Source organism: Anser brachyrhynchus (genome assembly GCF_964034855.1).
Source record: "Anser brachyrhynchus genome assembly, chromosome: 2".
Classification (NCBI taxonomy): Eukaryota; Metazoa; Chordata; class Aves; order Anseriformes; family Anatidae; genus Anser; species Anser brachyrhynchus.
This window is the reverse complement of record NC_137695.1, coordinates 45,188,403-45,214,874: the sequence shown is the minus strand read 5'-3', so window position 1 is coordinate 45,214,874 and position 26,472 is coordinate 45,188,403. Positions and strand designations below refer to the sequence as shown.

General features: G+C 38.5%; 1 protein-coding gene across 1 annotated transcript in view; it reads left to right on the top strand.

The window, feature by feature from the left end:
- ZNRF2 (zinc and ring finger 2) overlaps nt 1–26,472 on the top strand; it is a 60,299-nt gene that overhangs the window by 4,200 nt on the left and 29,627 nt on the right. The window contains 1 exon segment of the mRNA XM_080578316.1: nt 26,338–26,433. Coding sequence (XP_080434442.1) covers nt 26,338–26,433 — 96 coding nt within the window.

Here is a 26,472-nt window from a genome sequence, read left to right as displayed (position 1 = left end):
TTCTGGGTGGTCACAACAGGGAGAATTGTTGGTGAAATCACCTGCTAGAAATATACTTACAGTGTTCAAATTTAAATTGCTTCTTGAGGACATTGCGAGAAGGCAAGAATAAAGACCTACTTCTTTGTGATTTCTCTTAGAAACAAATATGTAAGAATCCAACTGTAGCAGAAATGTTGCATACCGTGTTTTTAAAATTTGCCACATCAGTTCTTCATTAAGGTTGATTGAGCAGAGAAGTCTTATACAAAATCTCATATTATCTTACATACAATCATATCCAATTTTGTGTGATGTATATAGAGACAGATTTTAAATACAGTGTTGTCGGATACAACTGTTGACATCTTTCAGGCCTGCTTCAAGACTTGGAGTAATAATTCAGACATTAGGTTGCTTCTCTACAACTTTATTAGGGGAAAGAAGTTTGTTGCATTCTTCTCAAGCCAACTAATGATCAGGCTATTTCATGAAGTATCTTACAGTGCAGGATTCATTGCTAGCCACTGAATGTATGTAATGCTGTATGGGTAGTATCTTGTATGTGTTTTATAGTAGTGTTTGACTGCAACAATAGCCGGTGGAGGCGATGAATGAATTCTGCTTGCTATGGAAGAAGCTTCCTTTCATCTTTCTCACACCTTTTTTGGGGAATCAAATATCTTCTGGTCACTTCCTTGCCCTTCTCTCCCAGTGTCTCGCAAGTACTGTTGCTTTGCGAAACCACGAGTGTGAAACTCTTAAACACTTCAGATTTCAGTGCCGTTCCTGTTTTGCTAGCCAAAGTTGTAGCTCTGACATCTTTGCCCCCCTGACTTGGGAAAAGTGTTGGGAAGCATGCTTTACTATGAGACTATTGGGGATATCCTCCTCCATCTGTGTGTGTGTGTATCATGTTAGAAGCAGTGACACTTGCTGTTTCAGTTTCACCCTGTTTTTTAATGTTTGAGGAAGGCCAGCAGATACTCAGTACACGATACACTTCTTTAAATTACTTCCCAACCATTCAGAATGAGGAAAGATTGTAAGGTTTTAGTCTAATAGAAGTTACTGCTTTTCTATACAAACTCTAGTTTTTTTTAGAGATATGGTAACACTGCTGTTTGCAGTTGTAAACACAAAAAAAATCCCATGTGCATTTTCAGATAGTTTTGCTGTTGCTGTTCATAGGTCTTCCAAGATGCAGTACAGTGAAAACTAAGAGGCTGTTTTGATTTCTTTCTGTTCACTTGGCTGCAGCAGTGAAACAGAATCACATCCACGTTTGTCCACTTTGGGAAATGAGAGTAATAACAATGAGAGGCTGGCTGAATTCTGCTGATTGTAGAAGAAGGCTAAAACTGAGACCGGTTTGCAAGTTGGGAGAAATAGAAACATGTCTGTACAGATGCATGCACCTTCACAACAACCACAGATTGTGAGATAGATGTGTGCCTCATTTTCTTTTCAGTTATACCTATGAGCTGACTCCAAAGTGAAAGAGAAGAGTCTTGTTAGCAGTTGTTGAAGGTGTTTCAATCAGATGAAGGGTTCTGGAAACGTATTAGCATCCCATTATCTACAGTGCAGGTTAAAAAAAATAATAATAATAATTCAGTGTGCTAGGAAAGCAGTCCAAGGATAAATCTAATGATAAGGAGTTCCAGAAGAATTCTTCTGACAGATGGGTTTGGGGAGTCTGATCCCTTTTCAGGGTCTCACTGTTCCGTATGTAGTGGGCTCTGCTGTTTTTCCTGCTTATATATAGTGAGCAGCAGAGGCACAAACGCTCCTAAGGAGCAGATGGGGGACAAGAAAAAAGAAGTAGAAGGTCTGCCACCACTTGCCCCAGCTCAGAGAGTGGTTTTAGTCTCAAATGTTACGTGTCCAGACAAATGAGCTAAAAAAAATAAAGGAGCACTGTGTGGATCTGCCAGCAGCTCTAGTGAAGCCCTTGGGACCTGTTTCGGTTTCCTTCAGAGGAAGATGGAGCCAGGTCTCTGCGATGATGAGAGATCTCCTGCCTGGTAAACAAAAGGTGTTAGGAGAAGCCAAATAATAAGAATGGCAGTTCTGCGTTTAGGGAAGAAACTTAAATAGTTAATGATCTGAAGAAAGGGAAACTGGCTTAATTGTAATGCCATATATAAATATTTCTTTTGGCTATCAAGACGGCGATAACACCTGACTGAGCCTTTGGAGTGCCAGTTCAAACAAGGCCTCCCTCTTTAATTTCTTCTAATCCAACCGTGATATCCTGACAGCGTGTCTCTCCTTGTGCTCTCTCACGTAATTGCAGACTCCACTCCAACAACCTTCCAAGTCATTTCTTTGTCTTGTAAAGAAAGCCTTTTGTCACTGCTAAAAATTCAAACCTATTTTTAAAACACATTGCCTACCCGTCTGCTTGAGTACATTCTCTCCTGTTCTTGCTAGCTGTTCACGGAAAAGTTCATCATGTAAATGTTCTTGATTTGCTGTTTTAGTCTTGCTCAAAACTTTCGGGTTTGGAACAATATCACCAAGGTTTTTGGGTAGGTTTGCCCTGCTATTTGCAGATGCGTGAACCAAATATATATTATTTTCAAGATTTTTCTGCAATGTGTCTAATGCTCATTAATGGCTTGATTAGTTTCAGGAGAGACCTGTGTTCATTTCTACAGATTGTGTTCGTTTACTGTGGTAATGGAATGTGTTGTCCTTGAACCTGTGAAAAGGAGGAGAGAGAAACCTCTGATTGCTAAGGGTTTTTATTTTGGAATATCTTTAAAGGCATGCACCTCAGAAATCAAAAACAAATGATTTGTACTTAAAAAATAAAAATTAAAAAAATTACCTGAGTAAAACCAGAGCAGTATTTTATATGCATACAAGAAATTATTTTGGTTTCTACTCTCTGCTTAGTTATCTCCTAATCAAATGCCTGAGTTCCCAAGGCCACCTTTCTTTGTAAATGATCGTCATCGTGACTTTCACAAGGATGTCTCGGTGTGCATCCAGAGCTCTCTGGTGCCTGTTATTTGATAGGCTTCAAATTCCTGACACCTGCAAAAATGGGAGGCTAAGCCACAGTAGGAATGGGGCTTGTTCAGCCTCGGTGCGTGCTTCTGTTCCCTGCATGTAAATTGCATCGTATTGACCTGGAGAGATCAGGAAGCACGCAGGGAAGTCTTGTAGGGCTTGGGATGTTTGACTGCCTGCCAAACAGAATTAATAGTGTTGTATGTGAATCGCCTCCGCTACTCGTATGCTTCTCCAGGAATTGACCTACCTGGGTGTTTTCTTCGTCCTTGTGTGCTCTGTCTGAAAATCAGACCACCGCAGACTGAGCAGTCCCCAAAGAGCGGGTGTGCTGCATACCATTGTGGATATTTTTAGGAGATTCTGTTTGCTGACTGACTTAGTGTGCTATAAATACAGAGGTCTCATCTGGCATGCACTTTGCATGTCTTCTAGTAACTTATAATAAATTCACCTAAGAATAATGGCAAGAAAAAATGAGCCGTTACAATTTATTTGGCTTTCCATACAAAGTGTCACTTACATAAAGCAATTATTTAGCAACACCAGCTCTAAATGGGTTTTGAAACTAGTGGTGTTCCAGAACACTTCCTAGTCGGGCTGCCGTAATTAGTCCCTATGTCAGGTTGGTTTATACTGTGATTTCATTACTGTTTTAAGAACTGAAGGTGGAGATTTTAGATGTGAGAGGTTAGCTGAGCATCTGGAGCATTATCAGTGCTAGGTGATTACATTCTTTGCTATGTCAGTGCTAGCGCGTTGCCTGAACATGCCTAATGGCTATTCTCTGGAGAAAAATGAAGCTTTAGTTATGATTCTCTTGGATTTTTTGTCCTGAAGTATAGGTGTATATACATTTGCTTGAGTAATGCTAAGGCATTACCAACATTTTTGGAAACTATTAGAACTCAGTGTAAGACGAGGGTGAGAGCTGTGGTTCATTAAAATACAGGTGCATCTGTCTTAGGATATTGAATTTGACACAAAATTGAAGGATGGATTTGTGCTGAATTTTGCCAAGCGTAACCTAAATGCAGTTCTTCTGTACTCCTAAAATAAAAACTGTGTCATAGTGCACACTAATAGCTGTGGCCTTCATGAAAGGAATTTAAAACTGGTAAAGTTTTCCATGTGCAGCAAAAGAGAAGTCAGCCCTGACGTGCTTTGTGCACGCTCCTAGAACACACAGTATTTTGAGAATCTTAAAATAGTTTATTTTTTGATGAAAACTGGACCAATCTGGTGATAGTCTTTCAGAAAACTTACAAAATAAACTGTCACCCTGCCAAGAATCTCTGCAGGGCACTGTACAGTGCTCTGAAAATCATGCCACCTTTGAATCCTGATTTCTGCGGCTATCATGACTTTTACTTCTTGTGGACTGAAACAACATCACTCCTACTTGAGTCCTGAGTATGGGCATGGAAGGGAATTCTGCCTGGCTTCAGAAGATCCTATGGCCCTACCAGACAGGGCAGTGCATTGTCAGTTAAGTAAATTTCAGAGGTAGTGGTGGAGGATCTCCAGAGTATAAAGACTGGCGGCAGTAACAAAATGCAGCGCTCTGGTCATTTAACTGCTTTCACCAAGGGGCCGTCTTCTTTCTTCTCAGTCTTAATTGCACCATCAAGGATGACTGAAGTAGCATAAGATACCATACTTGAGGATTTGCTGGCTGTTTTCTTGGGAGTTTTGCTATTCTTTGCCAAGAATGAGTGTAAAAATCACACATCTGCATTCTGGATGTTGGATATGAAGCATGTGCAGCAAGTGACTCAGGGCTCCTGCAGTCTCTTACTCTGGATAACCATGATTCATCTTCGGAGGTGATTTTGAAGAAGAGTGCTGAAAACAGTATTACTGAGTTTAGGTGTGAACTGTCCAAATATAGGGTTGTGCATTACACCTTTCCTTTCGTTTCTCAGTGTTGTGATTTTGCAACCTCAGTGGTTGATTAGGGTTAGCTTTCTTATCCCTGTTATTTGCATATGGGTATAGTTGTTAGAGGCCGTCAGATCAGTGTGGATAGATACTTGTTTTCTTTCGATATTCAGGTTAGTATTAAATGTATGCCAAGTAGATTGTTTGTCTGACTTTAAAAACAAACCAAAAAACAACAAAAACCCTAACCCTTTTGTTACAGCTCTATGAAATTATTATTGAATTACAGTTCCAAAACAATAAAATGCAGTTGTAAAACTACTTCTATATTTTTAATGCGTCATGTAAAAAAGCATGTACTCCACCATCGCAATAAAACCATAAGGCTGTTGCTGGTTGATGAGAAATGATTCCTGGACTCACATGGCAATGAAAACAGCATGAAATTCACGTATGTAAAAGGACTGCATGCTATCAAAGAAATTCCCTTTGAATATTTAATTCAGCTGTCCTAACATTTAGATACTAGATGACAAGTGTACAGGAATTGCTTGGCTTTTTAAGTACCAAACTGTATTACTCTTCAGTGAGATTTAATTGTGTTTCTCCTTCAGTTCAGCCTTGGATTAGTTTATATCCAAATGTCTCATATCCATGAATTTGTCTGTTTTGTAACTGATAATATTTCAAAGACAGATGAAACTGGGCTTCTTTGTAATCATGGATGTGAAAAGCCAAAGTGTTTAAAATGCTTTTGAAGGAAACTATAATGCTGAAATAGCTTTCAGTTTAGAGGAAATACAGATTATATTGCTAGCATAATAAAGTGCGTGCTAAAATAAACTGGCTTTTGTGCGCTCGGTAAGTCCAAGATCCAGTGACTGCGTGCAGCGAGGGAGTGGAGGAAATGTTCATTGCAAATGTGGGGCTAGTTCTGCTGCAAACAAAGAAATAAGATGGCTAAAGCAAATACTGGGGTTTGTGTTACGCAAGTGCGGGAGATGACGTGTTCGGCTCTCCTTTGTCTCCCCGCTGTGCCTCTCCACTTGTAAGGCATGCAGTTGCATTCAGCTGATGGAGTCAAAAGGAAATGATCAACACGTTTGGAGCCAGAGGGCAAGCGTTCTCATTTTGGCTTTCCAGTGGGCTTGGTGGCTATATTATGACTTTTCATCTACAGGTGTCTGTCGTGCTAGCAGTCAACTTTTTAAATGTGTTTAATGATTGAACATTTTGCTTTCAGAAATGTTCAAAAGAGTTTTAAGCTTGCGTTACACCATTTCTTGTCATTAAACAGTTTAATGTGTTCATGAAAGCTGTTGATCTGTGAAGAGTGGACTAGGAACTAGGCTTTATGAAGACCACTTGGGCTGACAGCACTGTTGAGATTGATCCTATCCACACAGATAAGGCAAGCTTATGCTGTCATGAAACCTAAGGTCTTGGAGTGGTTGTCTGTCAAAAGCATTCTAGTTTTTAAATTCTGCCCCCTATCGATTCTCTTTAAGGAACTGGCCATCTTTAATCTTTGGTCAAGGTAACTTTGACTACTGGCTGAATTGTTTATAAAGCTCATCAAGTATTTGACTGTTTTTTCTATTAAGTGACAGAACAAAACATTTCCAGTGGCTCTGCTGCAATCCTCACGTTTAGTAGCACTAGAAGAGTCAGTAGGAATGAATTTCTCTAAGTTCTTTCCTACAGATTCTTCTCAACACTTGGAAAAAATTATACTCTGACCAGTCTTCATAAGCGTTCAGTATGGCTTGCCTTGTGTTTGTTGTCACAGACGTGGCAGTCTTTCTCTGCAAAATACTTGCTTATGTCTTGTTGTTGCTTGATTTTTAATAGTGGTTTGATGATATTGACCTCCATTTTGGCTGAATTTTAACATACTGATGAAAATATTGGCATACAAATTTTATACTTTATCATGATGTTTTGTTGGTGCAGAACATGCACCCCACAGCAAAGCTAGGAGTAGCCAACAGTATGCAAAAAGTGTATTAGAGAGGTGGCATTTGCATTTTACTATCCACAGATAATTTTATTTTTCCCATCTCCTCAATTGTGACAATAGTTCATTAGTTAACTAATGAAAATGGCAGGTGTAAGCATGGTTTTGAATGACAGCATAGCATGTGGCATTGAATGTTGTTGGCTTTTCAAGTCTGAAAAGCTTCGTGGCCATGTTGTTGGTTTGGTGGTGCTTCTGACTTCCTAGCTATGCTGAGAAGCAGGGTGCTGGGCTAATGTAGCTGCCTTTTAATACTGGAAATTACTCTAGCTGCAGCGCTGATATAAAAAGCTGGGAATGGGAAACCTGAAGGTATTCTGGTCCACATGAGATGGTATAAATTTAGGGATATTCGGGTTCTTCCCTTTGCTTGCAGGTTAGACAAGCAAAAGTGATACATAATTTGTCAACATGAGGAAGGCTTTTAAATGCCTGCAAGTAGTAAAATGTCTCTACTTGGTTTAACTGTGATGTTTGTAAAATGTTCTGAGAGTAAGTGCTGCAAAGCTATACTAATTCTAAAAGATGCATCGCTAAGGTCTCTTATTTTTCTTCATTGTCCCCTCATGGATTTGGACTTTCTCAGCTGTTTAACAGCTGTGTCCTGTAGTAGCCTGTTCTTAATTCTAAAACTTTGTTAGCCGTAGCATGCAAACAGTCTTTGAATTATGTTAACATCAAATGTTTGTATCAAATGCGGCTGGCCTGACTAAATCTACAAAGATTCAGAATGAAATTGAGTGAAAAACATAAGCCCCACAGAAAACGTTAGCTTCAAAGGAAATCCTGTAAAAGTACACCAAATCTGTAAGCAAGAGAGAAGAGGAGGAAGAAGCCTGTGTGGAATGGTGGTGTTCATTATATTACTGTTTTTTAGGGGGAATCAGGGTGCACAGCTGTAAGCATGCTAATACAGTTGTTTTCTAATTTCTTAAACTGTGGTCCTTAACACACTAAAGCCATATGTGTATAGCTTATTGAGAGCCTCCCCTTTTTCATTTCCTTTTTTCTGCCCAATTGCAGTTTTCTGTGCGGATGAGTCGTCTACCTTAAACACCAATACGGAAGTGCTGTTGGGAACAAAAAAATAAATCTGCAGAAATACTAATTTAGCCAGACTTTAAAATGTTCCTCTGTTTAAAAGAAAAAGAAAAGAAAAAAAGGAAAGAAGAAAGTGTATTAGTTCAGAACTTTTTTTTCCCCTGTAGAAAGAAATAATTTGGAGTATTTTATATATATATGTTTTCTTTTAATCTGTACCCCTAGTTTTAATGGGGGAGAAACGCTGAAGAGAAATATACTAAAATCCTTAATTTTTACGTCAAGAAGAAGAGAGGTCATTTTGATGAAATTATTTTAGGGTATCAATTTTTTGGTATTTTCTTATCTTCAGTTTTTCTAACTTGCATTCCCCCTAACTTAAAAATTGCCATGTAACATTTCCTTTTTGTTAGCAATATTTTGAAGTGCACACAATTAAAAATTATTTTGATTAAACTTGCTTCATCAGAGATCAAACTGGGTACGTGTGTGTACATACAGTACAAGTCATTAAGGCTTGGAATTCAAATGTCAACATATGAAATCTTAGTCCTATCAGTTTTCTGTTTATGCTTTCCAAATGTACAAATTTACTAAATGACACAGTTGTAAGTCAATTTCAGTCATGTTTTTAATTTGATGCAGAATTAGGAGGGAAAGGAAAGCATCAAGTCAGTACCTTGTTTTTCTCACATTTTCCCTGTTGTTGTATTTTCTCTCTAAAATATTTAGCTTTGTTTTCTTTCAGTCAGTGATGATAAATATACTAGGCATAATGCTTTTAAGATACTTGAACATCTAAAACACTGTGAGGACAGCTGTAATTAAGTCTGTGAGTCTTGCACGTGCAAAATTTTGGGTTTACTCACAAATCTGCCTTGAAGAGCGTAATCCCATTTGTCAGGAATTGTCATATGTAACTGACAAGAAATCTTCCTTCTGCTTACGTGAAAGGAAATATTTTGTAATCTCAGTGTTCACCCCTTTAAATTAAGACATTTCTAGTCCCTTTCTATAAACTTCTAAATTGTAAGCTAATTTTAGTGTTGCCTTTCTAACTCTGAAAGCCAATGAACTGTATAAAAAATGGACCCTCCAAGTGAGGTTTAGGAATATCCCCATAAGTACTTGTCAGTGGAGGGATAAGAATAGAGGAAAGATATTTTGTCAGCTCTACAGTCTGTTCCTGTTTTATACAGTACTTAAACACCGCGTTTTCCTTTTTCATGGTGTACTGGAAAACAACAGGCCTTTCAATGTCGTAGATGAATTTTCATGATTGTTTTTAGGTTAGTAGACATATAATGTCTTTTTCCCTAAAACATTACATGAAAGGGGTTACAGGAATAGATTGAAGTGATGATAATGTGTGGATGAAGGTCTCTTTGTTGATGATCATAGCACTTGAAGACACCTTGAGGTTAACAGTTGCTTCCCAGTACTGCAATTCAGGATTGGCTAGGTTTAGTCCGTTCTGAGCAGATAATGTTCATCTATTGTTTGCTCATTTCTTAATGGAAAGCCACCTCATTACTTGCGTGTTTCAGTTTGACAGTTAATGTTACCATTGGAAAACTTGCCATAATAAGCAAGTTCCTCCTACCGTTTCACTACCGGTTCCCAATTTTGAATGCATCAATTGCAAATTGGTGCATTTTTATTAGCATAGTTCTCTTAATTACTAATGTCAAGGGCTCTTTTTTCCTGTGTAATTATACTTGACTCTTTCTAGCTATTAGATATAATTTCAACAGTGTATAGAGTCTTGAAATGTAACTGAAAGCTGGTAGATATCTCATTTTAGTATCTCATTTTTATTTTTAAATTAAATTTCTTTGTACTAGGCTTGTAGAAGCTCTCATTTGCTAGATGTCTGACAAAGAAGGACCAGGATGGTAATGAGGCAGACAATTAACAACCAAGTAACTGTGTTGAAACACTTAAGCTGCAGTTTCTGTCACTGACTGACTGTCTGCCTAGCCAGATTCAGGAGGATTGATGGATAGCAGAATTTGTTAAAAATAAACGTGCTTAGAGAGTTGTGTGGCATTACTGTTTGTGCTAGCTGGTAAACTCAAAGCCGTTTCTTCCTGTACGAACATGGGAGCTAGCTGTGGTTGTGTCATAAAACTCAAAGCATCTGATGGGTCTGTGAGGACTTCCCACAGAAGTACAGCCGTGACTGCGTGTGCAAGTTGACCCTGTAAATGGAGGCGGTTTGCAGTGGCTTTATGCCCCTATACGTCTCATCATCCTTTGTGCAAACGGAAAGTAACGTCTTTGCTTCTTTAAGTGATGAACATTGCCTAAAGACCAAGCATAAAGCCCACTGAAAGGGCTTGGTTCTGAAAGGGCCTGCAGAAGATGTACTTCAGTGTCCATCCAGCCCTTGGTGTCCTCGCTGTGGGGCCGCGCTTAGTGGCGGGGGGCTGGCACGGAGAGCTCATCCATGGCCTTGGGCCCTCAAGGGCCTTGGGGCAGGGCCGGAGCCGGCAGCCGTTCAGCACCCATACCCGGACAGCTCAGCGGGACCCCACCAGCGGGAGGGTGCTGGGGGGCCCTCACCTCAGCAGCAGCCATTTGCTGAGCGCAGGCGCAGCCGGAGGGGTTCTGAGGACCGCCAACCGCATACGTTGGGAGTTAGGGTTAGGAAGAAGGCTTGAGCAGCAGGAGGCTCGCCAAAGGTTAGCCTTTTGAAATAACGTTAGTTTTTCTTGACGAGAAGTGAAAACCTACAAGCTGGGGTTCTGAAATATTTACTTGTGAAAAAAAAAAAAAAAAAAAGATAGTTTTGCGTCCGGCGGTGCTGAGGTAACAAGATAAGATCCATCTTTTGCGTAGGGGGAAAAGAACAAAACATGTAAATATTTAATTTCACTTAATAGCTTTCAAGGCAGAGACGGAAAACACAGTAATACTCTGATTCATGTGTGAAAACAGGGTTTGTAAATACTTCAGTGACCTTTTTCCTTTCTCTTTATGACCCTGCCTGCAGAGAGCTATGTGGATTGAACATTTTTTGCCCTATTGTTAAGTGCAGTTTATTTAAGATAATACATGCTTTTTTTCCCCCCACTTACTGTTATCTTTTTACAAACGTGTTGCTGGATTTTCCTTAGGGGTGGGAATCCTAAAGTAAATATTATTTCCTTTTTATGCTGCGGAGCTTTCGGTATATTACCAAACCATTCCACTAGCTTCTGTAAGAGCATTGGCACCTTTACTCAGTTTACTAGTAAACAGATAAATAAGGAAGCCACGTGCATTTCTTACTCACTCTTTTCCCATGAGAAAAAACAGAGTGAATTTCAGGGGGAGAAGAAAGAACCTTGTTTTTGCTATTTCAATCATTGGAATGCATGCATTTCAACTTCTAAATGAAACGTGGAAATACCATCATTAAACAAAATTAGTATTAGAGTTTCCTCATTGTCCTGGAAAAGCTGTGTTTCCAAATCAGTTGTCTTTAACTTATGGCTAACTCTGCTTTATTTAGGTTGGGCCGCTGCCATGTGTCTGGGAACTGAGGCAAGCTATTGTACAGTTGCTGGAGGTGCCTTCCACTTGTGGGATTATTATTTTTTTCCCTTAAACTAACTTCATTGGAGGGATCATATATAACTTGATTTTATTTATGAGTTCAAGGTTTTTAATGAAGTCACATTCTAAAATTTATTTCTCTGGTATTGTGATTCCTTAGGTTTGGTAAAAGACACTCAGTTTGTTCCCTGAGTAGCTAAAGAAATGTATGAAGATTGAATAGGGAATGAAACACTGCTAATATTTGCTTGGATGGGGAGGGAGAACGACACATATGGAACCCACCATCTACATTTACATTTCAATAAATTTAAAACTTGCTTTAACAGACTAGCCAGTGCAAGACAAAGACTAGTAGTTTTATAGGAGGCTGTTTTCCTGGCTTTGTTTTTCAAGTTCTTTCTGTAAAACTGTCCCCGAGGGAACAGAGATTGATAATAAATGTTATCATAATTGGTACTTTTATAAATTGCTTGTGTACGAACAGTTTGTCTATTAAAAAAAAAAGCTTTGTAGCTTCATATTAATACATTTTAGATCAGAATTTTTGTGTAAATTGGTCTTAAAGAGTCAGACTTGTGTGTACATGCTCTTGCCAGAATATTAATAGATTAGAAGACTGTATTGTTCTTTTAGTACTTTGAATTTATTCCAAAAGGCTTGCTATCTTATTTTGCTGGATTGTACTACCCTCAGCTTTATGAGATACCAAGCTGGGTCAAGAGCAACAAAAACATACTTCAGGATTTATGATCCCACCTATGTTGTAGGTAGAGTAATGTGCTGAATTGACATAAACACATCTGAAACGTTTGATTTTTTTTTTTTTTCTGAAGGGCTTAAATGAACTTTTTTTACCCTTGAAATGTTGCCATTGTATGTTTCTAGAGTAACTAAATGATAGTCTACCAGGATTAGTCTGTTTCAAGATATATATAGTGCAACTTGTATGAGTTTTGTTGCACGTAGAAACTGGATGAATGAGTTGAAGTTTTTATTTTTCTTTCTGAAGGTCACTGTATAGATGTTAAGTGCTGTGAACTCCCTTCCTTAACTTGACTTCTACCCAAAAACATATGCTTGTGTGTAAATATTTATATTCCCATGTGTGTGATACAGCCCTTCCAACTGCATCTGGTTTTTTGTGGGCAGCATTCATACACTTTTAGCGAAGGACTGGTTTTACACCAAGAGCAGAATTTCAATCTGTCCTACCATGTTCTGTGGAAAGTACCAGACAGACAGCATGTCGGACTAAGGCCTTTTGTTAACAGAACAAGTCTAGCATTCACTTACTCTTCAGCCTTGAGCTGGAGGATCTCCCTGAAAGATTAGGCAGCTGTTAGTCTTCTGTAGCCTGCATACTGCCCTGGGGAGATGTCTTCCAAAACAGAAACTGCTGTTGTAGATTATAGGATTAATAGAATGAATGGTACAATGTCTACACAGTTCTAGAAAGCAAAAAAATAAGTTTAAAGGGTATTCTTACCACACAGTGCCAGGAATTGTACTCAATATTGCTTCTTCTCAAGAAAAAAAAATAAAGAAAGAAAGAAAAAAGAACAGAAGTAGGTTTCTTTAATTGGCAGATCTCCTGGTTTACTGATTTTTGATTGGATACAACTGCTGTAAAGGACAGGTACAGCAAGACCTCTGCTAGAGACAGTGTGTGCTTTTGTAATGATTGACAGGAATGTTAGGCTTCCTGCTGGAGCTTTTGGTAGGTGTTCCTGAAAATGCTAGTTAAAGGCAAAATAAATTAAAAACAACAAACAAGTTTCTTTATAAAACAACAGCAACAACAACAAAAACCAACCTGGAGGCACCAACTGTTCTTTACATGCCTGTGCCTAAACACAGATAGAGTTTACTATGGAAGAACTGGAACAAGTCTGTTTTGTTACCAGAGTTAAATAGCTGATGGTTGGCTAAATTTGTTGGTGGCCATGCTGTGAAATTTCTCAAAGTTGCTGTTATTGTACTCACCTATGTACAGTGGGCTTGCCTTACGAGGGCTTCTGCAAGGTAAGGAGTGGATTCAGGCAGATGTTCATGTGGGAAAACAGTTACTTTGACCTCTCCTCTTAAAGCCCAGAATAAGAACGCCTTTTGGAAAACTGATAATAAGGTTTAAGAGTGAGATAGTTATCCATCAAGGGCATCATGGAGGTTTTTGTTTTGTAAGATGCTGAAAGTGCGTCTTCTGTCTGCTGAACGAGAAGTCTCTCTAAGAGACTAATGCACCCCTTAGTTGAAGGAGGCAATCTAATCTGAAATGGAAAAATGCCTATAAGTAATGTTAATTCTTCGCAGTTCTCAAAACCTGGTTTGTAGCCAAATATTTAAGGGTACAAATTCTTTTTGGCTTGGAGGATGGCTTTTTTTACTGAAAACATTTTTGAGAACTGCTGTTTGTTTCACAGAAGATTTTGGGAAGTTATATATTTTTTTTTCAACCTAGAGTGAAAGGCTACAATGAGAAAATGGAAGTAAATCTGTCTCTCTAATTAATCATTTTGGCATTAGGTTATTAGTAGTGTTTCTTACCTCCAGACTTTAGATGTCTAAGTAGTGATGAAAGATTCATAAATTATTTTTAATGAGTGCCTTACCCTTTAGAAAAGCAGGAATTGGAAGGAAATGAAATTCTAGTTGTTTGAGCAGGAGTATATACTGGGTTAGTTAGCATGCATTATGGAAGATTTTTTCTTTAAAGTTGTTTGCTGCTGAAGTATGTATATACCACACATTTAGTGTGCTTTCTTCATCCTCCTGTCTTTTCTGCTAGAAGCCCCCAGTCTTTTTCTTTTGGTTGGTTGTTTTGTTCTTGTTGCCATTTTGGTTTTGCTCTGTGTAATGTGTTTATTTTACCTTAATGGTCTTTGCCCACTAGCTGCTGTTTCGGCCCTATCCATCTCCACTTTGCTTTAGGTGCTGTTGGCAGCCCAGTGAATGCAGCGGCATGCAGCAGGCTGCCCCAGTGTCCCTGGGGAGGTGTGCAGAGCCACGCGAGGTGACGTCCATGGCAGGAGGGGACAGCAAGAGCAGAGGAGATGATGCTGCCAAGAGACAAAAGTGAGGTGAAGGGCTGAACGCCTCAAAGAGCTGAGAGGCAGGCAAACTCAGACTGCCATTCTGTCTGCTGGCCTAAAGAGCTCTTTTCTTCTTTCAAAACCAGATTTTTTGGAGCATTTTGATCTAGCTGCTTCGTCTCTGGTTTTAGGGATCTGTGGTAGAGCCTTGCTACCTCATTAGGTAAGGCTCCGGTTAAGAAGGTAATCTGATGTGGTGAGGCAGTGCTGATTTATGTCATGAGTTACTCTTTCTGCTACCCTTGTCTCAATGTCATTGTGGGCAGCTAGGCATTTTTATATAAGGTAATGCCTAGAGACTTACGAGAATTGCCTGGCCTGCTGTGTAAGCTCAGGCAAGTTTTACTGCCTTTCTGGAGTGTATAATGAAGACATCGCTCCCTTTGTACCACTGCTTTTCCTCCTCTTTTTAGAGTGTAGGCCCTTCAGAGGAGGGACTAATGCACATATGCAAACAAACATACTTGCAGCACTTGGCACGCTATGACCCTGCTCTTATAAGGGCTTTCCAGGAACATGAATGCTAACTATGACTGGTCTTTATTCCGTTGTTTTAAAATAGAAGAAAAATACCTTTTTACATAAAAATATAACTTATTGACATCTTGTAGTTTCATGTCATCTCAGTATTCAAACTCAAGACTGTGTCTTTTTTTAATGTATAATGCTTATATGTATCAGTTGATAGATCGTGATTTTATATGAACGGTGGAGACCAAGCCATACTCGTTAGTTACAACTTCTCTTACCTTCAGTGGTGTTACGGATAAATAAAGCACTGAAAGCATATACTGTAATAAACAGAAGCCATAATTGGATAAATAAAAGCATTATAGTTAATATGTCGTTATTTAAACTGCTGAAAAGTCAAAACATCTGTCATTTGAATTAATTTGTTCCAATTACAGTCTATTGTGTGTGTGTGTGCATGCATGAATATGTGCACCTCCTCAGCATGATCTGGTTAATGTAAACGAGATGTTTCTGCTCTAAGGGTAGCTGTTTGAAGTAAGTATCTGTGAGCGAATTTCTGAACAGATGATTTTGACTGATAGACCAATGCAGCAGTTATAACTCAAGAAAAACAGAAAATGATCAGTAGCATTCTCTACAATGATCATTTGAAGTTCAAGTAGTGCGCAAAATATTTCCTAAGAGTTTGTTCAAACAGCGGTATCTTTCACGTGAAAAGAGTGAGAATTACATTGCTGACTTGGTTGCTGAGGTAGGAGTGATGTGACATGGGATTTTACGGTTGGCTTGCGATTCATGGATGTTCCGTGAGTAAGATTTTGCAGAATATTGCAGTTATGTACTCTCTTGAAGGTAAAAATCTGGAAATGTAGGCAGATCTGTCATGACTGACATGTTTACAGCATGCAAGTCACCAGCTTGATTTTCCTTAGCTTTCACAGACAGCAGTTGAGAAAACTTGGTTAGGGGAGTTATTTGTTTATGGGTTCAGTTCTGTCTTTTTCTGAAGCAGTTATGTATCCTCTCTACTGTTGCTCCTATTAGTCATTTTGCATGCTTTCTTCACTTTGCTGTTTCCCCAGATATTATTAAACGGTTCTGTCTTAGAAATAAGAGCTTTTACAGAATTAGTAATTATAAAACTTAAATAAAATATCATTCCAACTTAAGAACCTGCTCTCATTTTATTAAAATTTGTTCAGAATTCATGTTTAACAGTTAAATGATGTTAATCCTGAGAGATTTAACAATCTAATTCCAATATACACCTTTCTGAAATTATGGCTTTTCCTAACCCTTGGTCTTCTCCCTGTTTTGAAAGATTCTTTTTAATGATTCTGTTAAAAAGCTGTCTCCTTATAAACCTACATTCTAGTTTCTGTAATTGTTTATATACTAAGGTACATATTTTCCAAGTTGGAAGACTAAAGCAGTCAATGAAGAGTGAACTTCTCCAAGCTGAATTTTCCATTTAGAACCCAGAAGGCAACTTTATGATAAGTGAACACATCAACACTTTTAGTAAGCTATTCCTAAAGCAAAATTCCTTTGTGCTGAAGGTGAATGATTTTTTTCAGCCCAGGCCTTTCTACTAAGTTCAGTCCTCATTAGTAAATCATACCTTTATTCTGTTTGGAAAAAACAAAAGCAAACATGCTTGACTTTCACTGGTTTCAAGTCAATGAATATCCATAGGTTAGTTTCCCTGCAGATTTAAGAAAATGGCACCTTTTGTGGAGGATTGCTATTTTGAGAGCTCAAAAGGGAAAGTAAAGAATATAATAATGTAGAAAAGTCTGCTGTTGTGCTAGTTAATAAAAATTTTTGTATGTATGATTAAAAAATGGGATGAAAAAAATGAGAAAACAAGTGTGCTGTGAAATGATTATCCTTGACTCTCTTGAAACTGAGCTTTTATTACGTTTAACTCTGATACATTGAATGATAAATGCAACCGTAACTACTTTTGATATATAATTTAATGATGCTGTTAAAATAAGACATCTTTTAAAAAGTTAATATTGAAACTCCTGAGAACATCCCATATAATAATTTAACTTTTTATTTACATATATTCTTCCCAGTTGTACTCTTTAATACTTTGTACTGACTTTTTTGTCATTGATTGGTTTTCCCCTTTTTTCTTTGTCACTGCTACCTCTATTTCTGCAGGAACAAGTAGGTTACTGGTAAGTATTTCAACTAAACCAGACCTTACAAAGTTTTGCCTTAGTGAGGACGTTTTTTTTTCCTTTTACCCTCACTTACTTTGGTAAAAACTTTGTAGACAGCAGACCAGTTGTCTGTAAATGCTGTGCTTTCTCAGGTCTCCATTATCGCCTTGTTTGTGTAGTAGAATTCTAGTTTTCAGATTCTCCAAGAGACTTTGTCTTCTGCATGCTGTCAAGCAGCATCCATATCTGTGCTGTCTTCTAAGATGCTGCCTTCTCCTGGGGCTTGCTCCCTTGTTCCCGTCTGCTGCGTTTCAAGTGCAGTGTTTACTTTGTCTCTCCCATTTCTTTTTTTCATAAGACCTTATATGCATTTTGGCTAGTTTGCTCAGAAGACTTCTCTGCGTCTGACAAGGTGCTCTGTCTTCACGTGTTCGGTTTAGTCATCCTTGTCAACCATTATTCAGCCATTTTCTCATCACACCTCTTTCCTTTTAGCTCGCATTAAATATACTCTCAGCATGATACAGCCACCCTCCCCTCTCTTACTATCATGCTTCATGTAATTTTAATCAGATTTGTTGCATTGTACAGTGCGAGTTTTCAAGATATTTATGTCTGTGCATTTTCAAAAAGTAGGACTTCATTCTTTCTTCTGATCTTGGAGCAGCTCTTCCTATACTTCCTTTTAAGTTATGTGATTTCTGTTGAAAGCATTTTCTTTAATTCTGCTGGATTTGTCAAAGTACTGACTTTATGGACACTGGAGAAGGGTGGTGGTGGTGTAAACAAACTGGTTCCTTCTACATAAGAATAAGTAGCTGTCTTGCCAAATTACTCAGTCACTCCAGAAGAGCCTACTTCAGTAGAACAGTGGGACACTGTTATCCTGCCTGTCTTCTCCACCTCCCATTGTGAAGTGATGAATGGGAAGAGACCTTTTTTGGGTGTTTGAGAAAAATATGGCTCCACAGAACGAGAGAAAAGTGAGGGTGTAGGAAAATGAAGGAAGAAAACAAACAAAAACCCCAAGACCTAGGTTTAGGAGAGAATAGGAATGAGAAAAAAAGAATACTCTGCACTTAAACTGTGGTAGGTGAGGTAGGAAAAAATTATAGGAATATGTTAATATCTACCAAGTAAGCGTTTGAAGTTATTTCATTTGCATGAAGTTTTCAGACCTCCAAGCTGACTTGCAGTGAGTTATTTGGCATCATTTGGTAATGGAAAAACTAAGCTTTTTTGCCAAGTTAATCCTGCCTACAATGTGCAAATTAAATACATTTGTGCCCAAAATCATTGACCATGCTTTCTGGCATGATTTCTGTGATTTCTAGCATTCATCATACACAGAAGGCTAAATTTTTTGAAATCATTTGGATCTAGAGTCCATGTGGAGCCTTTTTTCTTTTTTTTTTTTTTTCCCCAAGACAGCTGAGGCTTGCTCTTACCTTTAGATCTACTGAAAGCAACTTCCAACACAAGTTTATGTTCATGCTTGTATTTCTTAAGCTGCTTCTCTTCCACTGAGAAACTTGTGGTATGGATCTGTGGTAGGGAAATTGACAGGTCTGAAAAGCAATTAATAATAAGTTAAATAGACAACTGATACTGTAAAAGTCACTTTAAAAATTGGTCATGTCACTGTGCTTGTAAATTTGAAAATGCATAGACTCAGGAGGAGTTCAGATGAAGGAGGTTTGAGCAGTCTGTCGTCTATATTGACTACAGATCCCTACAGATGGTGGGCTGGGAGGATAACACCCGACCACACACCCCCTACACACAAGTGGAGCTAAGAAGGTCTTTTCTACTTGTGCTTCGTGCTAGCTTTGATCTAAAATATCGCTCCTGAAAAGCTGTTACTCTAGTAACAGCTGTTCTTATTTTTGTATTAAGAGAGAAAATCACCCTTTCTACAAGTCTCTCCCACCTACAATCTTATCTTCTGGTTTTCAAGGTATTTTAGCATGGGGCTTTCCCCCCACCTCTACTTTCGTGGCTGTATTTATTGCTCTTCAGTTTCTAAAAGTGCACAGCTGTCGATTATAGTCATTATCATGTGTTTTACATTGGTATTAGACACCTGAAGTTGTGCAGTTGATAAAGGCTTTACTCGTGAATAAGAAAATATCTTGTTCAATTCCTGCTCTTCGTTCTGTACTGCGTTATTTTTCAGTGATTGCTGTTGAAGATCTCACCCAGTTAACAAGATGAAGGGAGTTAAAGAAGTTACGTAGTGAGATTGTCTTTCTTCAGCTTTTGCTTAGGAGCTGAAGGAAGTATTATCCAAACACATCTTCTCAAATTATTCTACGGTCTCCTGTGAGTTTATCCTTAACTGAAATAAATTTCAGTCTTATTTTTTTTTCTCCATTTCATTTATTCTTCTCTTTCCTGTGAGTGCTGTGTGAGCTTTAAATAAAAAAAATAATATATATATATATATATATATATATATAAGAGAAGATCCCTTGTTCTCATCAAGGAATTCACAAGTGTATTTATTTCAGTTTTATGGCACAAAAGGGGTGAAGAAACCACTATAGTTTAGGAGCGCAAAATCAAGTACTGAGAAGAAGAAACTATTTATGCTTAATCTGGTCAAGTTTTGTAAAATGACAGAGTTTGGTATTTTTATGTTGTTGTCTTTGTTAGTATATGATTTCCTATTCCCTCTCAAATTGAAGGAGGTACATCTTTCTTTATTTTCATCTCCAGAGGTCTTTCCAGATGGTGCTGGGTTTTCTCAGCTCAGGCCACTGACAGTGTAAGGAAGGATGAAAGCCAAACAACTAGATGTATCTTTTCTCCCATAATAAAAACAAGTCTCTACATAAAACGAAAAACTGTCTCCAAGTAGCCACTTGTATTGGGAGCTACAGCATTTAGAAATTTTCATTTAGAGGGTTCCTTGGGAACTGGTAATACTTTTTCTTTCTTCTTCTCTTTATTTTATAAACATTCTACTTCTTGAAGACAGTTAAAAAATGCCAATTCTCTGTTCTTAAATTAGTATGAATTAATCTTATTCCCTTTGATGGTAAGGGTAAAGTTGCCAGGTAAGATGTTAGCTTTGGTAAAGCAATGTGCTTTCATGTACAAAGCTTCATGGTTTTTGTTTAAGGAATTACTCATTCTGTCTTTCCATTTCAGCTGGCTGAGGAGAAGAGAAGAGGGAATTCTGTGGCCAAATAACTCTGACATGTGGTCTTGACTGGAGCTCTTTTTTTTTTTTTTCTTTAAGCGTTACAAATTAGATTACAGAAGAAGAGTGTGACAAAAATTTAACTTGACCAGGACTGTTACTTCAGCAAGAATCTGAATTCTTTCCATCTATTTTTCTGCTGTTCTTACAATCTTGCTTCATAGTCCTTTACAGAGTTAAATATAAAAGGAAGAAGTTGAAGAAGCCGATGCATTGTACATAAACATAAAACATTGATGCTATTTGTTTGATATTTGCATCAGCAGACTTAGAGAATATAGTCTAGATTAAAAAAAAAAGTAGGTGAATGCAGAAATAGTTTAGAAAAATCCCGTTCCTGTTCTAAGAGAGCAATTCAAGTGGAGTATCGCAGTGGTCTACGTTGGGTTCATTTTTAATCCTCTTGGGAGACACTTTAAAAATGGAATCTAGTGCCAGACTTGTAAGATCTGGAAGCAAAACTGGCATTCATCATTAGTTTTGACATATTAGAAAAATGTTCAAAATGGGTTAAAAAGGACAAATGAGAGGTACTAAACGTGAGGGGAAATGAAACGCACCACTGCAAAATGGGACGTGGCTAGTAACGGTTCTGCTGAGGGTGTAGGGGTTGTTGTGAGTGGAATGGGACAGCAGTCTGGTGGTTTGTTTACAGGGTGAGTGTGTGTACGCCTGTAAAGGATATATCCTCCTCTCAACGCCTGATGTAACAGAACAATATGATAGGTAACCATGCATTTCTGCTTAGGACTTCTGAAGGTTTGGCCTGAAAGCTCTGCCCAATTTTTGTCAATCCAATACTTAAATGTTGGACAGAGTCCAGAAGACAGCTATAGGAATAAAAGTTTTAGATACCAGAGCCTGTAAGGAAAGATTAGAGTAACTGGTTTTGTGCAGTCTAGTGGAAAAAGACGAAGGGTGCATTTTCTAGTGTGAGCATGCTTTTTTTTTTTTTTACGCAAACGACAGTTACCAACTGTTTTCAATGTCCACTGAACACATAAGAAGTAATAAACCTTTTTTGGTAAGTGAAAGCTGCCAAATTAGAGAGAAGGGAAGATTTTCTCTCTAGGACTGGCTGATCAGCATTGCAGGTTGGCTAGGATAGTTGTAAAGTGTTTCACTAGTTGATTTTTAAGGGCAGATTAAATCCTCTAAGTACATTTACCCAGTTGCCCTGTGTGGGATGAACTCAGTTACCTCTTGACATCCTTTCTAACCATGTTTCTCAGCAAAGTCTTTCCTGTTTATTGGGGAAGGGCATTTTGTTTGATAGGTCTGTTTTAGCATCATTACGCAGGCATTATTTGTGACAATACTCTTGCATTCCACCCTGCATACCGTCATATTTACTGGATGCTGTGCTTCCAGATTGTCTATACTTATTTCTCTGAATGCTGAAGAACAAGTGCAAGTATGTAAGTAACATTTGTCAGGCTTCTTAATTGCCAAATACATTTTGCAAAATTGTGTGTATGTAAAGCTTTCTCTTTGCTTACAACTTGCTTAAACGTAAACGGAGATGGATTTATCTGTCTTAATTGAAAACACAAGCATACAAAAACTTGACTGCATTCAATATTTCTTTTTAAAGGACAGTTAGTTTCATTATACTTTTAGTTTGATTTTGGTGATGTTCTTGTCATTAGTACTACTGACATTAACATTGACCAAAAGGACCACCCCAAAGGTATTCCAGAATAATACCAAAATGTTTTTGCAAAAAATTGTAGCGGTCCAGGAGTTTGTGTTATTTATTGGATGGATTTGAGATTTTGTTTGCTTTGCTAAGTAGTCTGTTTGCAAAGGAAGGCAACCACAATAAAATACCAATAAAAGGTTGAAGCTGGTATGGATAATGTGAGTGGCCACTCACCAACCTGTCCCTGTGGATGGTTTCCAAGCCTGCCAGAGATTGAAGTTGCAAATTCTGTACGTGGATATGGGAAACAATAGGATTTCTTGGATAACTGTAGGTTTGTTTGCAAAAGATGGCAGTCTGAACAAAGTGATACATTCAAGAGAGAATGAGAGAGAGAATTCACTTCTGAATAGTGAATTCCTGCTACTTTTACAGGTTTCGTTATTTCAAACTTTCTCTGCCATCTTGGAATTTTTAAGTTGCTTCACTGTAACTTTCTGTTTCTTTCTGTTCTGTCTCTTTTCTTGTAACTGCACTTCTTTCCAGGATTGTGGGTTTGGTTTAAGTAATACGTTACTTTCGGTATTGTACTCAGGATTGTGAAACTAGATGATGGGAGTCTGTAAGAATTTGTCTCTGGTTTCTCTTAAGCCTGCACTTGCAGAAGTCAGCTAGATGTCTGTGCTTGCTCAGATCTGGTGCTCAATTCCTTCCTGCTCTACAGATTGGGATTGAGAGGTGATTGAGGTTGGGATGAGAGGTGGCTCATGCTTTTTTATCACAGGCAATGTCCTCTCTGCAATGTGAGAAGGAAGGACAGCTTTGCAACTGTGTGGTGACCCTAATACAGAAGTGATAGTTGCTTATCTTGGATGAGGATAAGGGATGCTGAGAAATCAGCAACTTCATAAGAGTTGCATTTTTGTCTAGAACTGTAGGTCATCTGTTGTGCTATCTTTTTGTAGATAGCATTTGGAAGTTTTTACAGGACACTTAACCTGATGCCACCTCATCCGATGACTACTTCTATTTTGTCATCCGGATGACTGTGAATACAGTGTTTATCCACGAAACCCAGTGAAACAAGTCAAGTAGAGAACAAGTTATTTTTGACCTGTTGCTGATTGTTGAAGTCATGTGAAACTTTCTTAAAGTTTATCAGAATTGTTCCTTGAAACTGGTGGTAAAAACAAACATGGGCTATAGACGTTGTTAGCCTACTGGACAGTGGTACAATAGAGTCTTTGTTCTTGCAGAGCGCTTAATTGTAAACTGGGTCATGAAACTATTGCCTTCTGATTTGAGGTAAGGAAAACACCAAATTGTTGACAGTGTTGGAATTTCACTTATCTTTTAAAATACACCTGAAAATAGCGTCTACATTCAAAATAATTTGTTCCTTGGGGTTGCTAAAGGAGTTGGAAATGTTAACATCCTTCACACAAAACATGCACGGTGCATCTGTTGAGGAAGATGGGTAAATCCAGGAGCTGGTTATTGCAGCACAACACTGGGAAGAAATGAGAAGTGGGATTTCACTTGCCTTTGAAAAATGTTTCAGGTGTAGAGAGTTCAAGGCACTTTTTCTGCTGTAATGCTAGTCTCTGACACTCAGCTGATGCTGGTCAGTGGAAAAACATCTTTTTCCACAAAGAAACCTTTACCACTGGCTGCTAAATTGGTCCATAAGTCTTAGTTAAGTGTTAGGTGTAAGTGAGGTATTGTTCTGCATGTTGAATACAGCTATAGCAGTCATCTTCCAGACTTGCTGTGTCAGGAGGATATTTGTATTTGCTTACCTGTTACCTTCAGCTCCTCCTTGACATTGGATAAGTCACAAGGTACTATATTGTCAAAATCTGGGCAGTTTATAAGACTTAAGGACAGGCACATGGTAATATAAGCACATTCAGCTGAGTACTCTGGTGGGATAACCAATAAAGATTTTTCATAGCTGTCTATCCTTGGGCATGGTTTTAAGGAAAAGCCTTTTGTTGCTTGCACTGATGAGGGCTGCTGCTATTATTATTACTATATACAGAATTTCTCCCTACTGTTTCATTTGGATTCAAGTCTTCCCTCCCCGCATTCCTGGGATAGGTCCCCTTTTAATACCACTGTTAACTTTAGAAGTGGTTCTAAAAACTAGTGGTGTTTTATTCCCTGCCCCCTGTCACTGCCAATTAGATGCGTTGGTGACCCTGCGGAATAGCTTGAAGAGTTCTGTCCAGAAAGCAGAGGCAACTTGTTAATGACTGTCCCAGTGCTTAACTAGCCATGAACATAATTGCTAACTTGCTGTAATGCAAACACTCCCTTCTGGCATGGCAGGACTGGTCTGCAGCATATAAGGAAGTTACGTGCCTTTTTACATCAGAATATGTTGTCAGTTGTGCCTAGCAGGAGCATATAAATGAGAATAAGGCATGGGTATTAGTAGGCTTTTTGACTGTGATTAGACTTAAGAGTAATCAGCTGCATTTGGCTGATAATGGCTGAGAGAGAACTTACCCTTAGGTCAGTTTTTGAAGAAAACCATAACGAAACAGCTTCGGGTGGTTTGGGGTGTTTGGAGGACTAAGATACTAATTTAGATTTTAGATTTTAGTCATGTTGAGATGCAGCCTGGGGGAAAGAGAGCAGTGGCTGAAGGGTCACTGACAGAGCCTTCTCCAAGTAAATTAATCCTCCCAACCTGTTTTTCAAAATACATGTTTGGTTGTTTTGTGCTCATTAACCTGTGGGTGTAACTGTTACTTGTAAATATGTGGGTTTGGGGAGGGATAGCAAAAAAAGAGAGAGGAGCAATATTTAAAATAAAGTGCAACACTGAAACAAGAACAAGCAGATATGAAGCACTTGTAGCTAAAACGGGAAGAATCAGAGCTGTACTTTATCTCAGGAAGTGGTTTCCAGCGTACATGTTCGGTTGCTGCTCCGAGTTCCCCATGTGTGCTACCAGTTGCCTGGTTTGACTTGCTTCCTATTAGCTGCACCAAAAAAAAACAACAACTCTTGCCTTGATAAATTCAGTGCATTTCTTCAAGTGCTAATGCTTCGGGTTGGTTGCTTGATCTACATCTGGATAATAATTACCAGAAAAGATCAAAATTCTCAGGCATCAGTAACTTGAAAGTGCAACATCGAATCACTCGATATCCTTGGCTGACTCAGTTCATCGTGGGCTCCTGAGGCTGGAGGTACAAAAGCAAGGGGCAACAAAGTAAAGACTATGGGAGCAGGCTGGGATGTTCATACTAGAGATGCAATGTCCACTTATACACGCCTGTGTCATTACTTTCCTGCAGTGCCAACTAAGGAGTTGGCATTGAGCACAGATTTTGAATATTTTTATGTAGATATTTTTGCTCTGTGTTGTCCTGTAGGCATACTTCTTAACAGCTCTTCTACATCAAGATCCCTGTTGGGTGGCTTTTTGTCTCTCACTTGCACGTTAATTACTCAGCAGATCAAAATCAGTCTACCACTCAGACTTTTCTGTGGATCTTAAAACTTGTCCGGCCAATCTTGTCTTCTTAACTGGAAGACATGGTAATGACATAAATTAAAGTATTAAGTAGTTTTGTCATGGACTATTATGCAGTTGCATCACAATCCAGACTGTCTTAATTATTCCTTATCCCGCGTTGCCTCAGGCTGTGACCTCACTAGCTAAACAAGGTCATGCTTGGCTAGGATGAGAAAAGTCAAACAAATTCGGTGCTACAGGAAATATTAGTGATTCAGTAGGTGAGGTGACACCCTTGAGTTAATGTTGTCCCGGTGCCCCAGACTGGTGAAGGATGCTGCAGCTTGCCTGATGAGGTGTAAAACTGAGATCCTTTGTTAAATTTTCAACGCTATTCCTGGTAAAAGTGATGCTGTTAATTCAGAGTTCCTGCCCAGGTTCAGATTTTAATGATTACATGCTCCCTACATTTCTAATTTCTGTTTTGGTAGAGTCATGTTATCCTCTTTCTCCTGTCTTAAACTGCTCTTGAAGTTGTTGTGAAACTTTACATTCCAGAGGTGGTGACACGTTTACACTTGGCAACAGATCCATCTGCAGAAACAATGGTTCATTCTGAGGTCTTTTGAAATCAAGAGAATTATATTCATGTAAGAAAAGTCAGGTCAAAACTGAAAAGCTGCCAGATTTTTTTTTTATTTTTTTTTGCTTTGAATGTGTGGAGAATAGTGTTTTGGCTTAAATGTGAATATTTGCTACATGGTCAAGTGTACTCACGCTTACATGTTTTTGTTTTTCATAGGATTCAAGTGCCCTGTATGTTCAAAATTTGTATCTTCTGATGAAATGGATTTACATCTTGTGATGTGTTTGACGAAACCAAGGATAACCTACAATGGTAAGAAAGAAGTAAGCTGATAATTTCTTCATTTTAAAC